This window comes from Miniopterus schreibersii (assembly GCF_964146895.1).
Source record: "Miniopterus schreibersii genome assembly, chromosome: 12".
NCBI classification, from domain to species: Eukaryota; Metazoa; Chordata; class Mammalia; order Chiroptera; family Miniopteridae; genus Miniopterus; species Miniopterus schreibersii.
In genome coordinates, this window is record NC_138112.1 from 67727680 (window position 1) to 67737976 (window position 10297).

General features: G+C 54.5%; 2 protein-coding genes across 5 annotated transcripts; one reads left to right on the forward strand and one right to left on the reverse strand.

Moving 5' to 3' along the window:
• The first annotated feature begins 90 nt into the window (after nucleotides 1-90).
• On the forward strand, nucleotides 91-2419 carry ROM1 (retinal outer segment membrane protein 1). The gene is made up of 3 exons (XM_081155209.1): nucleotides 91-1065; nucleotides 1440-1686; nucleotides 1802-2419. The coding sequence occupies exons 1-3, from the start codon at nucleotides 476-478 to the stop codon at nucleotides 2018-2020; spliced, it is 1056 nt and encodes a 351-aa protein (XP_081011335.1). The 5' UTR covers nucleotides 91-475; the 3' UTR covers nucleotides 2021-2419.
• A 2-nt stretch (nucleotides 2420-2421) lies between these two features.
• On the reverse strand, nucleotides 2422-7386 carry B3GAT3 (beta-1,3-glucuronyltransferase 3). Of its 4 annotated transcripts, none has more exons than XM_081155210.1 (5): nucleotides 7096-7386; nucleotides 5805-5979; nucleotides 3743-4103; nucleotides 3313-3603; nucleotides 2422-2906 (listed from the first exon to the last, which is right to left on the reverse strand). In XM_081155210.1, exons 1-5 carry the CDS (start codon nucleotides 7175-7177, stop codon nucleotides 2808-2810), a joined length of 1008 nt encoding a protein of 335 aa, XP_081011336.1. In that variant the 5' UTR covers nucleotides 7178-7386; the 3' UTR covers nucleotides 2422-2807. The 4 variants fall into 4 exon arrangements, with proteins under 4 accessions (XP_081011336.1, XP_081011338.1, XP_081011337.1 ...); XM_081155212.1 differs by having other exon boundaries at nucleotides 5805-5940; nucleotides 7096-7275; XM_081155211.1 differs by having other exon boundaries at nucleotides 5805-5943; nucleotides 7096-7275.
• Nucleotides 7387-10297: the final 2911 nt, after the last annotated feature.

Consider the following 10297-nt stretch of genomic DNA (forward strand, 5'->3'; position numbering starts at 1 on the left):
CGCGGAGCCGCCAGGAAGCGCGGGAGGGGGGGCGGGACGAGGGGGGGCCGGGCAGCCCGGTAACCCCTCCCTGTCCGGGCCCCGCGGCTCAGTCGGGGCGGGGCCAACCCGCTGACCCCCTCGCCCCGGTCGAGCCTCCGCCCTCGGGGCCCTTCCGGGATCTCCACCCCCGGACTCCCTGGGGACGCCGAGGGCGCGGGACCTCGAGGTCTCCGCCCCCAGCCCCTCGCCCCTCGGGGCAGAGCCGACCGGCCCCTCCCCTCTCCCGGGAGGGGCCCTGGGGCGGGGCTTTTCCTGAGGGGCGAGGCCAAGCATCCCGAGTTGGCGCGGGCAGGGGAGAGGGCGGCGGGTTATTAAGGCTGGGGCGGGAGGGTTCCCGGGGTATTGGGGTCAGGGTGGCATTAGCCCAGCTCAAGCCGGGCTGGGCTGACTCAGCGTCCTGACAACCCTGCTCTTCCCCGGGCAGAGATGGGAGATGGCGCCGGTGCTGCCCCTGGTGCTGCCCCTCCAGCCCCGCATCCGTCTGGCGCAGGGGCTCTGGCTCCTCTCCTGGCTACTGGCGCTGGCTGGTGGCCTCACCCTCCTGTGTAGCGGGCACCTACTGGTCCAGCTGTTGCACCTTCGCCCTTTCTTGGCTCCCTCCTGCCCGTTCATTGCCCTGCCCCAGGTTGCCCTGGCCGCCGGTGCAGTGGCCCTGGGCACGGGAGTGGTGGGTGCAGGAGCCAGCAGGGCCAGTCTGGATGCAGCTCAGTACCCTCCCTGGCGAAGGGTCCTGGGCCCCATGCTGGTGGCTGGTGCTGCTGGGGGCGGAGGGCTCCTGGTCCTCGGCCTGGGGTTAGCCCTAGCCTTACCTGGAAGTCTGAGCACAGGACTGGAGGAGGGCCTGGGGGCTGCCATGGCTCACTACAAGGACACAGAGGTGCCCGGACACTGTCACGCGAAGCGGCTGTTGGATGAGCTGCAGCTGAGACACCAGTGCTGCGGGCGCCATGGGTACAAGGATTGGTTTGGGGTCCAGTGGGTCAGCAGCCGTTACCTGGATCCCAACGACCAGGACGTGGTCGAGTGAGTGACTTGCTTCTCTCTTCCCCCCACTCCCCTTCCTGCTCCATCCCTTAAAAGCCCACCTCATCCAGACAGGCAACAAATAGAGCACAGTGACTGAGAGGATGGGTTACAGCTCTGCCATTTATTAGCTGTGTGACCCAGGGCATGTTACTGAACTCCTCTGGGCCCTTTCCTCACCTGTAGGATGGAGATAATAACACCTATCTTATAGAACTGCTGTGAGGACGAATGGATTATGCATGTCTGGCACATAGTACGGCAGTCAGTAAATGTCTTACTCTCATCTTTCCCTTCTCAACTTCTGTGCCCCGAAGCTTCTTTCCCAGGCCTCTGTCTCCGGACACCCTAACAGCCTGTCCCTCCCTTTGCAGCCGGGTCCAGAGCAACGTGGAAGGCCTATACCTGATTGATGGAGTCCCTTTTTCCTGCTGCAACCCCCACTCTCCCAGGCCTTGCCTGCAAAACCGGCTCTCAGACCCCCATGCCCACCCCCTCTTTGATCCTCGTCAGCCCAATCTCAATCTCTGGGCTCAAGGATGCCACGGGGTACTGCTAGGGCACCTGCAGGGATTGGCAAGCACACTGAGCAGCATGCTGGCTGTCACCTTCCTGCTGCAGGTGAGTCAGCAAAGTGTCTGAGGAGTCCCTCCATTGAGGTCTCCTCACTGCCTCCAACCCTGGGGCCCCGGGAACTGCTGACCCGCACTGACCTGTTTCCCCTTGCTTTCCCCAGACTCCAGTGCTCCTGGGCCTACGGTACCTGCAAACAGCACTGGAGGGGCTTGGAGGAGTCATTGATGGGGAAGGAGAGACCCAGGGCTACCTCCTTCCTGGTGGACTGAGAGACATGCTAAAAACAGCATGGCTGCAGGGAGGGGTTGCCCGCAGGCCAGCACCTGAGGAGTTTCCTCCAGAAGCAGCACCTCCTAAGGAGGATCTACCTGAGGCCTAGTGGCCTGGAGCTTGGGGTGGGGACTGGAGGAGAGGGGGGAAGGAGTGGACAAGACTGGAAACCTCACAACTCTTTTGCCAAGGCTCCAGGTGGGGAAGGGAGGGTCCCTGGGATTAGAAGGATTAAGGATAACCAGCGAGCTGGACTGGGGCCTCAGGCCTAGCCCCTATGGCCAAAACAAGAGGGTGACAGGAAAGTGACATGGGAAGGACTGGAGACTGCTTCTGGTGCAGACTCAATAAAGCTTTTGGACTGAAGCCACTGATCTTTCTCTTCAAGGAGGTGGGGGCCCTGAGAGAATTGATTTCTGTCTGAGACAGAAGCCAGGATGCCAAGGTTTTGACCCTGGTAAGAATCAGAACACGAAACAGACTTATGAAATGAAAAAAATGAGAGGCCCCTTCAGATTGACATTTTTTTATTCTGGAGGTAGGAGGGGGGTCAGCATGCTCAGGTGGGGAGGGTCCAGCCCAGCTCCTCCAGCCCCCCCGTGCATGCCCAGCCCCAATAAGTTACCCAGTTATTCAGCTGCCCTCCCTCCTGAGTCTGTCTGTCCTGCTCCGCCCCAGACAGGGCTGACCCGGCTCAATACAAGGGCTGCTTGTCCCCAGCTTGTGGGCAGTGCCACATGGCAGGCTGGGGGAGGGGGAAAGCAGCTGGGCTGATGGCAGCGGGGCCACCCCTGGCTCTGAGGGGTCAGGACTTGGAAAACCACATCCTGGGCAGGCCAGGGGCCTAGTCCCACAGGTCTGTGCCTGATGAAATGGTAGTCAGGGTGGGGCGTCCATCACACCTCCACGGCTGGGTCTGAGCCTCGGCCCTGTCGCTGTAGCTGCTCCTCCTGCTTCATCTTGGGCTTCTCTGTCCGTGTATGCCACACCAGAACCTGTCCCGGGAGGACTCCCATTAGAGCCCGGCCCAACCAGAGCCATGCCTCTGGGGCCCTCAGTGTAAACCGGATTCTCCAACCCCGTCTACACACAGTGTTGGCTGCAAAACGTGAAGGGCAGGGTGGAGGGAAGCCTCAGTGCCTCTAAAATGGGGCCTTAACCCCTTAACCTCTGTGGGCAACACAGATGCCCAGGACCCTGGGAGGCAGACTGGCAGGACACCACTTTCCTTCTCTGGCTCCCAGCTTCCCCTACAGTAGAGTGAGCAAGGTTGTGTCTGAGTGCTGGAGGGTCCCTCCTGGTTCAAACACCTGTCCTTCGATCCCCTTCCCCAGGGCCTCACCCGACTTCTCCCATCACCTGTCCACCCCAGAGCTACGTGACCCACCTCCATCCTCTTACCCGAGTGCAGTTGGCAGCCCGTGGCTCGAGGTCCTTAGGATCCACAAGGTGGCTCAGGAGACTGCTCTCCAGGTGGCCCCGGGGAGCAGCTGCATCAAACTGGGCATTGGGCTTAGCCAACAGCAAGGGCAGGGCAACTGCAAATCCTGCCATATCCACTGGGAAGGGCCGGTTGGGCTCCCACGCCGTGTGGAAGCCCACAACCCGGCCATCCTGCACCCGAGGGCCCTCGAATCGCAGGCCGCCCACCAGCCCCACAGGCCACACTGAGACACCACGGGTCCAGCGCATCTAACAAGAGGTCAAGAGACAAGAAACAGACGGGGTGGTCCAGGGCAAAGGGAGCAGCAGGAAGGACCACTTGGGTCACTCAGCTCCACATTCCCCCTTCTCACCCAACAGCCTAGAACAATGGTAACCCAGCGCTCACCTCCTCAAAGAGTTCCCGGCTGTAGGTGTTGTCATCATCGGCAAAGTACACAACTCCCCGGGTCCCTGGCGGGGGTGGGTCCTTCTCTCCCCCCACGGCGCCCCCTCCACTCCGGAGCCAGGCCAGAGCCCTGTTCCGCTGCTCTACTCCTCGGGGACGAACCCAGCCCGGCTCGCCCTCCCGGAGCCTCTGCGCCTTGGGAGTGAGGGCTGCCAAGTGTGTGAAGAGGAGGCCAGAGGCGGCCAACAGCCTCGAGACCAGCGGGGTGGGCCCCTCAGCGTCCTCCACCAGCAGCCAATGCAGCCGGGGCACCAGACTCAGGGTCTGGGACAGCCGCACCAGCTCCGCCTTCTGCACCAGCCTGGGGGAGAGGGGGGAGGAGATGCAGCAGCAGGGAAAGGGGCAGGCACCATCTCCCCACTCCAGCCAGCACACATAGCTTGTCCTGAACCACTTCTGGCATCCCCATGGTCTTTCCCCAACCAATACCCCAACGCCCTTTCTTGCCTGTCAACTTCTCACTGACACTCACCTGTCCTGTTCTTCCAATCATGTCTATCACCCACCTCAACCGTGGGAGACTATAAGTGAAGGAATCAGACAGATCTGGGTTTGAATCCTAGGTTTGTAATTAAGTGAGACATCTGGGGAAAACGGCTCTCTCTCCCCCCAAATCTCAGTTCCCTTGGTTGTAAAATGGGAATAACGGTACTCTAAAACAATGTTCTTTTAAAGATTAAATAAGGTAATGATTTTCCAAAACACCAGTGGGACCAGGTTCTTTTCCTTCTGTGCTTGGGCTTCCAGGTAGAGGAATTTAGAGGAGGCCCTTGACTCATTCCTTTCCAGGGGAGGAAGATTTATCTGAGTTTAGACAAAGAAGTGGGAAGTGTGGCCCAGTCTCTTCTAGTCTTCTTTACCCTTCAGATTGGCCTGCCTGCCACAAGCTTGGTGGCCTGTGTGTGGAGGGGGAGAGGGTCTAGAGCATCCTGTGCCTAGATGGCTCAGCCATCTGATTCCAGGGAGCAATTAGCAGGCCCTTAGGCTGCAAATCCAAAACCACAGTCCCCCACTTGATTTGTATGAATAATAAAGGCTACATTTTAATTTAAAAACAAAAAAAGGACAGCACTTAGCCCTGACCATTGTGGCTCAGTTGGATGGGCATCATCCTGGGCACCAAAAGCTTGTAGGTTGATTCGATTCCAGGTCAGGGCACATGCCCAAGTTACAGGCTCAGTCCCCAGTAGGGGGCGTGCAGGAGGCAGCCCATCCATGTTTCTCTCTCACATTGATGTTTCTCCTCTCTCTCCCTCTCCCTTCCTCTCTCTCTAAAAATCAATAAAAAAACCTTAAAAAAAAATAGTACAGCCCTTAGCCCAGCACTTGGTGAGAGTAAATACACTGTAAATAATATAATAGCGTAACTATTTCTAGGCCCTGGTAAAACTACCAGACCAGGCCCCCTCCCTTTTTAAAATAGTTTTAACTTTTTTTTCAGTCCTCTCCGAGGATATACTTTTGCTGATTTTATAGAGAGAGGAAGGGAGAGGGAAAGAGAGAGGGAAACCTATGTGAGAGAAATAGCGCCCTCACTGGGGGAATCAAACCAACACCTGGGTATGTGCCAATTGGGAATCAAACCCGTGACCCTTCGGTGCACGAGATGATACTCCAACCTACTGAGCCACACCGGCCAAGGCAGCACCAAGCCCTCTTCTACTTTGAGTTAGATAGGGGTTCTCAAACTTTCTCATCAAAGGATCTCCAAGGAGAGAGAGTGAACTCATTGGCAAGCTCCAAATTTCTTTGAAATAATATTGTTCTACCTTAAAATGTCCCAGGAATTTTGTATTCCACTTCATAGTACACTCCTATCTCTTTTAGTGGCAAATAACCATTTTCCCACAAATCTTTGAGTAAAGATGTGGTTCATTTATCCTGTCATTTGACATGCCCTAGTTTGAGGAACATTCCCTAGCCCAATGCCTCCCCCAAATCCTCCCCATCAACCCCAACCTCTTGGTTCATGCAAGCCTCTTGGGTGCACCAGAGCCCATACCTGGCATAGGTGGGGGTAACAACATAGATAGTAGGCAGGGCCTCAGGCTCAGGGGGCTGGGCAGGGGCAGGGGCTGGACGATGGAGATCAGCTTGCAGCTGGGAAATCCTCAGATCCTTCAGCCGAAGCTGCTCCGCTGCTGCCCGCAAGGGAGGGAGGCAGTCACATGGCTGGCCTGGTCCCAGGAAGCAAGGATGGGGGCAGAGAACCACAGCATGTTCAGCATCCCAAAGGGCCATAATGTCATTCAATTTAGCCAGTGCAGGAATCTCCTTACAACTTCTCCAACAGCCTTTTCTACACCTCCGGTGACGGGGAACTCACTGCCTCAGTTAGCAGCCCCTCTCCAACTTTAATAAATTCCATCTGTTACAATTGTCATTTGGATATTGAGCTGATTATCTGCCTCCATCCTTTCTACCGGTTGGTTCTAATTTTGCCTTCTGGAGTCATCAAGAACAAGTGTATCTACCTAAAACAGGACAGTCTTTCAAATACCTGAGGATTACGCAGTGGCCCTGTCTGGAAATCCCTGCATAAGGGGCAGGGTTCAATCTGTTCCCTTGGCTGTGCGACCAAAGATTCATTAGATTTATCAATTCCATTACTGGATAAATATTTATTGAACGCCCCTCCTGGGAGGCACTGCCTTAGGTGCTGGGGATGCATCAGGAAACAAAGCTGCTCTCATGCAGCTTTCACTTTAGTGGCGGAGGCAGACACTAAGCAAAGAAAGCAAAGAACACCACTACGATTGTGATAAGAGCCACGAGGAAGCAAAGAGGTTAGAGGATTAAAAGAGAATCCAGAAAAAGAAGCGTTACTCTTGAGAAGGTGGTCAGGGAAGGCCTCTCCGAGGCGGTGACATCTGAGCTGAGACCTGAACGATGAGAAAGAGGCAGCGGGAAAGGGCTGGGAGACAAGCACCGCAGGCAGAGGGAGCCGGTTCAGAGCCTGAGAGCAATGAGCGTGCGGTTTTCGATAAGCTGTCATGAAGCCAGTGTGGCCGGAGCGGAGCAGAGCGAGCGAGAGGGTTAGGAAATGGGGTGAGAGGCGGGCGGCGGCAGGATCATGCGGGGCCCTGAATGCCCTGAGAAGGAGCCTGGATTTCGTCCGAGGGGCGGCGGGAAGCCGGGGCCGTTCCGGCGAGGGGCACGTGCCCGGCGGCCGCAGAGGGCAGCCGGAGGGCCGGCCGGACGCCTGGTGTCTGCGCCCGGCCCATCCCCAGGGCGGGAAGCCGGCGGCGGGCGCCGGAGGGCAGGCCCGCCGCCCCCCGCCCCGCCCCGCTCACCGAGCTGCACCAGCGCGTAGAGGAGGCCGGCGATCGACACCAGGAAGTAGGCGAGAAACACGTTCTTCAGCTTCAGCTTCATGGCCGTGCCGCCCCCGGCGTGCGGGCAGGCGGGGTCCCGGGGGGGCCAGGGGTCCCCGCCCCCGCCGGGCGGCTCGCAGGCCCCGCCCCTGCAGCGGCCCCGCCCCGCGTCCCGCCTTCCTCACGCTCCGCGCGACCAGCCCTCGGGAACTGGGGCTGGCGAGCCGGCGGGGACCCACATCCGGTCAGTCTGCAACACCCCCACTCCCCTGGGTTAATTTCCGGTCCGAGCGCCTAGTGCTGGGAACCTCGGGCTTGAGTGACGTCATATCCGGTGTGTCTGGAGCGCCCGGGTGGGAGCACGTGGGAGGGACTTTGAGACCTTCCCTTTGCACGCCCGTCCTCGTGCCCAGGTTTCCTCCCTACAGTCACTCATCCAGCCACTAGGCACAGCACCAGTCAGGGTAGCTCAAGAAATACTTGTTAATGAATGATTGAAACCTAGGGCCTATCCCTGTGCCAGGCCTGGGTTCCAGATCTCATATAATTCCAGGAGATAGATGGTATTGTCGTAATTTCTTTTTTATGTCTTTATTGATTTCAGAGAGAGGAAGGGAGAGAGAGATATAGAAACATCAAGGATGCAAGTCATTGATGGGCTGCCTCCTGCACACCCCCCACTGGGGATCAGCCTGCAAGGGGGGCATGTGCCCCCATCAGGCTTATTGTCCTAATTTATAGATAAGTAACTAAGGTTGACAAAAGCTATGTGTGAATGTAATAAACAATCAAAGCTATAGCCCAGCCCGGCATGGCTCAGCGGTTGAGCATCGACCTAGGATCCAGGAGATCAGGGTTCGATTTCCGGTGAGGGCACATACCGGGGTTGCGGACTGCAGCCGATCAATGACTTTCTCATCATTGATGTTTCTACCTCTCTCTCTTCCTCTCCCTTATTCTCTGAAATCAATAAAGATATCTTTAAAAAACAAACAAAAAACCTATAGAGAATCTTTGTGAGTTTATTTGAACCAAACTGTTGACAATTGCCAGTAAGCAAAATCTCAACTAATTGAGATAATGCTCCGGAGCATGGCAGTTTCGCGTTGTATTTTATACATTACACTCAGAAGGGAAGACATAAGTGGGTTACATGAAATCTATTGGTGATAGATGAGGGAGGCGGGAGAAAGCAAAATGGGGAACCCCCTGGGATCGAATGAAAAGTAAAATGATAGACACACACTTCTTTTACATAGGGGAGTGCAGGACAGTTAAAAGTCAACAATGAACTCAATAGCAATGAGGGTTTTGTGGTCTCCACAGAGCGGTGCTTGTGCTGTGAGAGTCTGGAAGAAGGAAAATTACTTTGACGTTCCAAAGGTACGTTATCTAGATGCAAAGGCAACAGACAGGCTCAGTTAAGGTGAAAATTGACCTTTGTCAGAGAAGATACCTGCCTAGGATGTGACTACCCACCATAAACTGCTTTTAGTTAAAAAGTTTTCATTTCGGACCATCCCCTGTGGTTACTTTGGGTCTCTGAGTCTACAAGGCCGTCATGCAGGCCTTCCCTGAGCTCAGGTTAGCGTGTGGCCACTTTCCTTTTTCTTTCCTTTTCATCCTCATATGGGGATATTTTTTCCATTGCTTTTCAGATAGAGGGCGGGAGAGAGACACATTGATTGGTTGCCTCTCTCATGCACATGCCCCAACCTGGTAGGTGCCCTTGGCTGGAATTGAACTTGGGACCCTTCAGCCTGTGGGCTGGTGCTCTAACCACTGAGCAACTGGCTAGGGCTCTTTTTCTTTATTTGAGAGAGAGAAACACCAATTTGTTGTTCCACTTATTTATGCATCATTGGTTGCTTCTTGTATGTGCCCCGACTGGGGATCAAACCCTCAACCTTGGCGTATCGGGACAATATTCTAACCAACAGAGCTACCCAGCCAGAGCCTCTTTTTCTTTTTTTAAATATGTTTTTTACTGATTTCAGAGAGAGGAAGGCAGAGGGAGAGAGAAACATCAGTGGTGAGTTATTGATCGGCTGCCTCCTGCATGCCCCAGACTGGGCATCAAGCCCACAACCCGGGCATGTGCCCTGACCAGGAACCCAACTGCTATCTCCTGGCTCATGGGTCAACGCTCAACCACTGAGAACATCAGCCGGGCAATATGTGGCCCCTTTTTGTCCATATATGTAATTGCCATTGTGCAATTTTCTACATCCCTTCTAGATACCTGACTTTAGATATCCTCTGACCCACATTTCTCAGGTGCCCATGGGGGCTGGGGCAGGGTGGGGTGCTAGGGCAGTGGGCTATCTCCAGGGGAATGGATTGAAATATTTCTTGAGCTGAGGAACTTTATGAACACATCCCCTAACTCCTGAAAGGAACCAGAGTTTTGTCACCCAAAATATGCCTTTTTGGGGTATTATTTTAAGCTGGTTAAAGAAATGACTCAGGAAAAGCCTTTTACCTCCCCCCTCACCTGCCTAAAGGAACTCTGAAAAACCTGCTGAAAGGAAGGGAACTGTGCAAGGCCTGTCCCATTGTTTCTGGGTGGCCCGGCAAGGATTTGTTTACCAAATGCTTGCTCATCTCCCTGAATTGCCTACATTCCCTTTGAAGTCTCAGACCCCTGCCTGCCTCTCCTTAGTCCAGAATGGCACATTAACCTTAAGTGCCTGATTTGTCCTCAGGTGCCATAGTCTTAGGGAACCCCGTATTACATAAGGTGATAAATTTGGTTATTTCCTTCTAGTAATCCCATTCGATTTGATTATTAAACCAGCCAGAAGTTAGAAGGATGAAAGGAAAACTATTTTTCCTCTCCACACTTATTAGGGTGCAAGTCATCCTAAGCAGTCATTTTTCCTAAAAACAACAAAAATACTAGTTTTCTTGTAAAATAATCTCTAAGACTTGTTGTCAGTCTATAAAATGGAACAACTATTTCCTGCCATTAAAACAGTGGGAAAATTTTTAGCTGCTAAAGAGAAGCAGCTTTAGTGAGAGAACATCTGACCATATAGCTATTTCTCAAGAAGGACCCCATCAGCTCTGGTCACTACTAACTAGACTTACGAAAATCTTGCCGACATAAGAAATGCCCAAACCTGTAGACAACTTTTTTGGTTTATTTGAACCAAACTGAGGACATGTAGCAGGGAGCAAG

What these genes read in the sequence shown, in the direction of transcription:
- B3GAT3 (XM_081155210.1), bottom strand. Translation starts at nt 7,177, where the DNA reads ATGAAGCTGAAGCTGAAGAACGTGTTTCTCGCCTACTTCCTGGTGTCG. An exon ending in CTACGCGCTGGTGCAGCTCG is followed by an intron (nt 5,980 to 7,095) that starts GTGAGCGGGGCG and finishes TCCTGGGACCAG; the next exon opens with GCCAGCCATGTGACTGCCTC. An exon ending in GCCGGGAACTCTTTGAGGAG is followed by an intron (nt 3,604 to 3,742) that starts GTGAGCGCTGGG and finishes ACCTCTTGTTAG; the next exon opens with ATGCGCTGGACCCGTGGTGT.
- ROM1 (XM_081155209.1), top strand. Translation starts at nt 476, where the DNA reads ATGGCGCCGGTGCTGCCCCTGGTGCTGCCCCTCCAGCCCCGCATCCGT. An exon ending in AACGACCAGGACGTGGTCGA is followed by an intron (nt 1,066 to 1,439) that starts GTGAGTGACTTG and finishes CTCCCTTTGCAG; the next exon opens with CCGGGTCCAGAGCAACGTGG. An exon ending in CTGTCACCTTCCTGCTGCAG is followed by an intron (nt 1,687 to 1,801) that starts GTGAGTCAGCAA and finishes TGCTTTCCCCAG; the next exon opens with ACTCCAGTGCTCCTGGGCCT.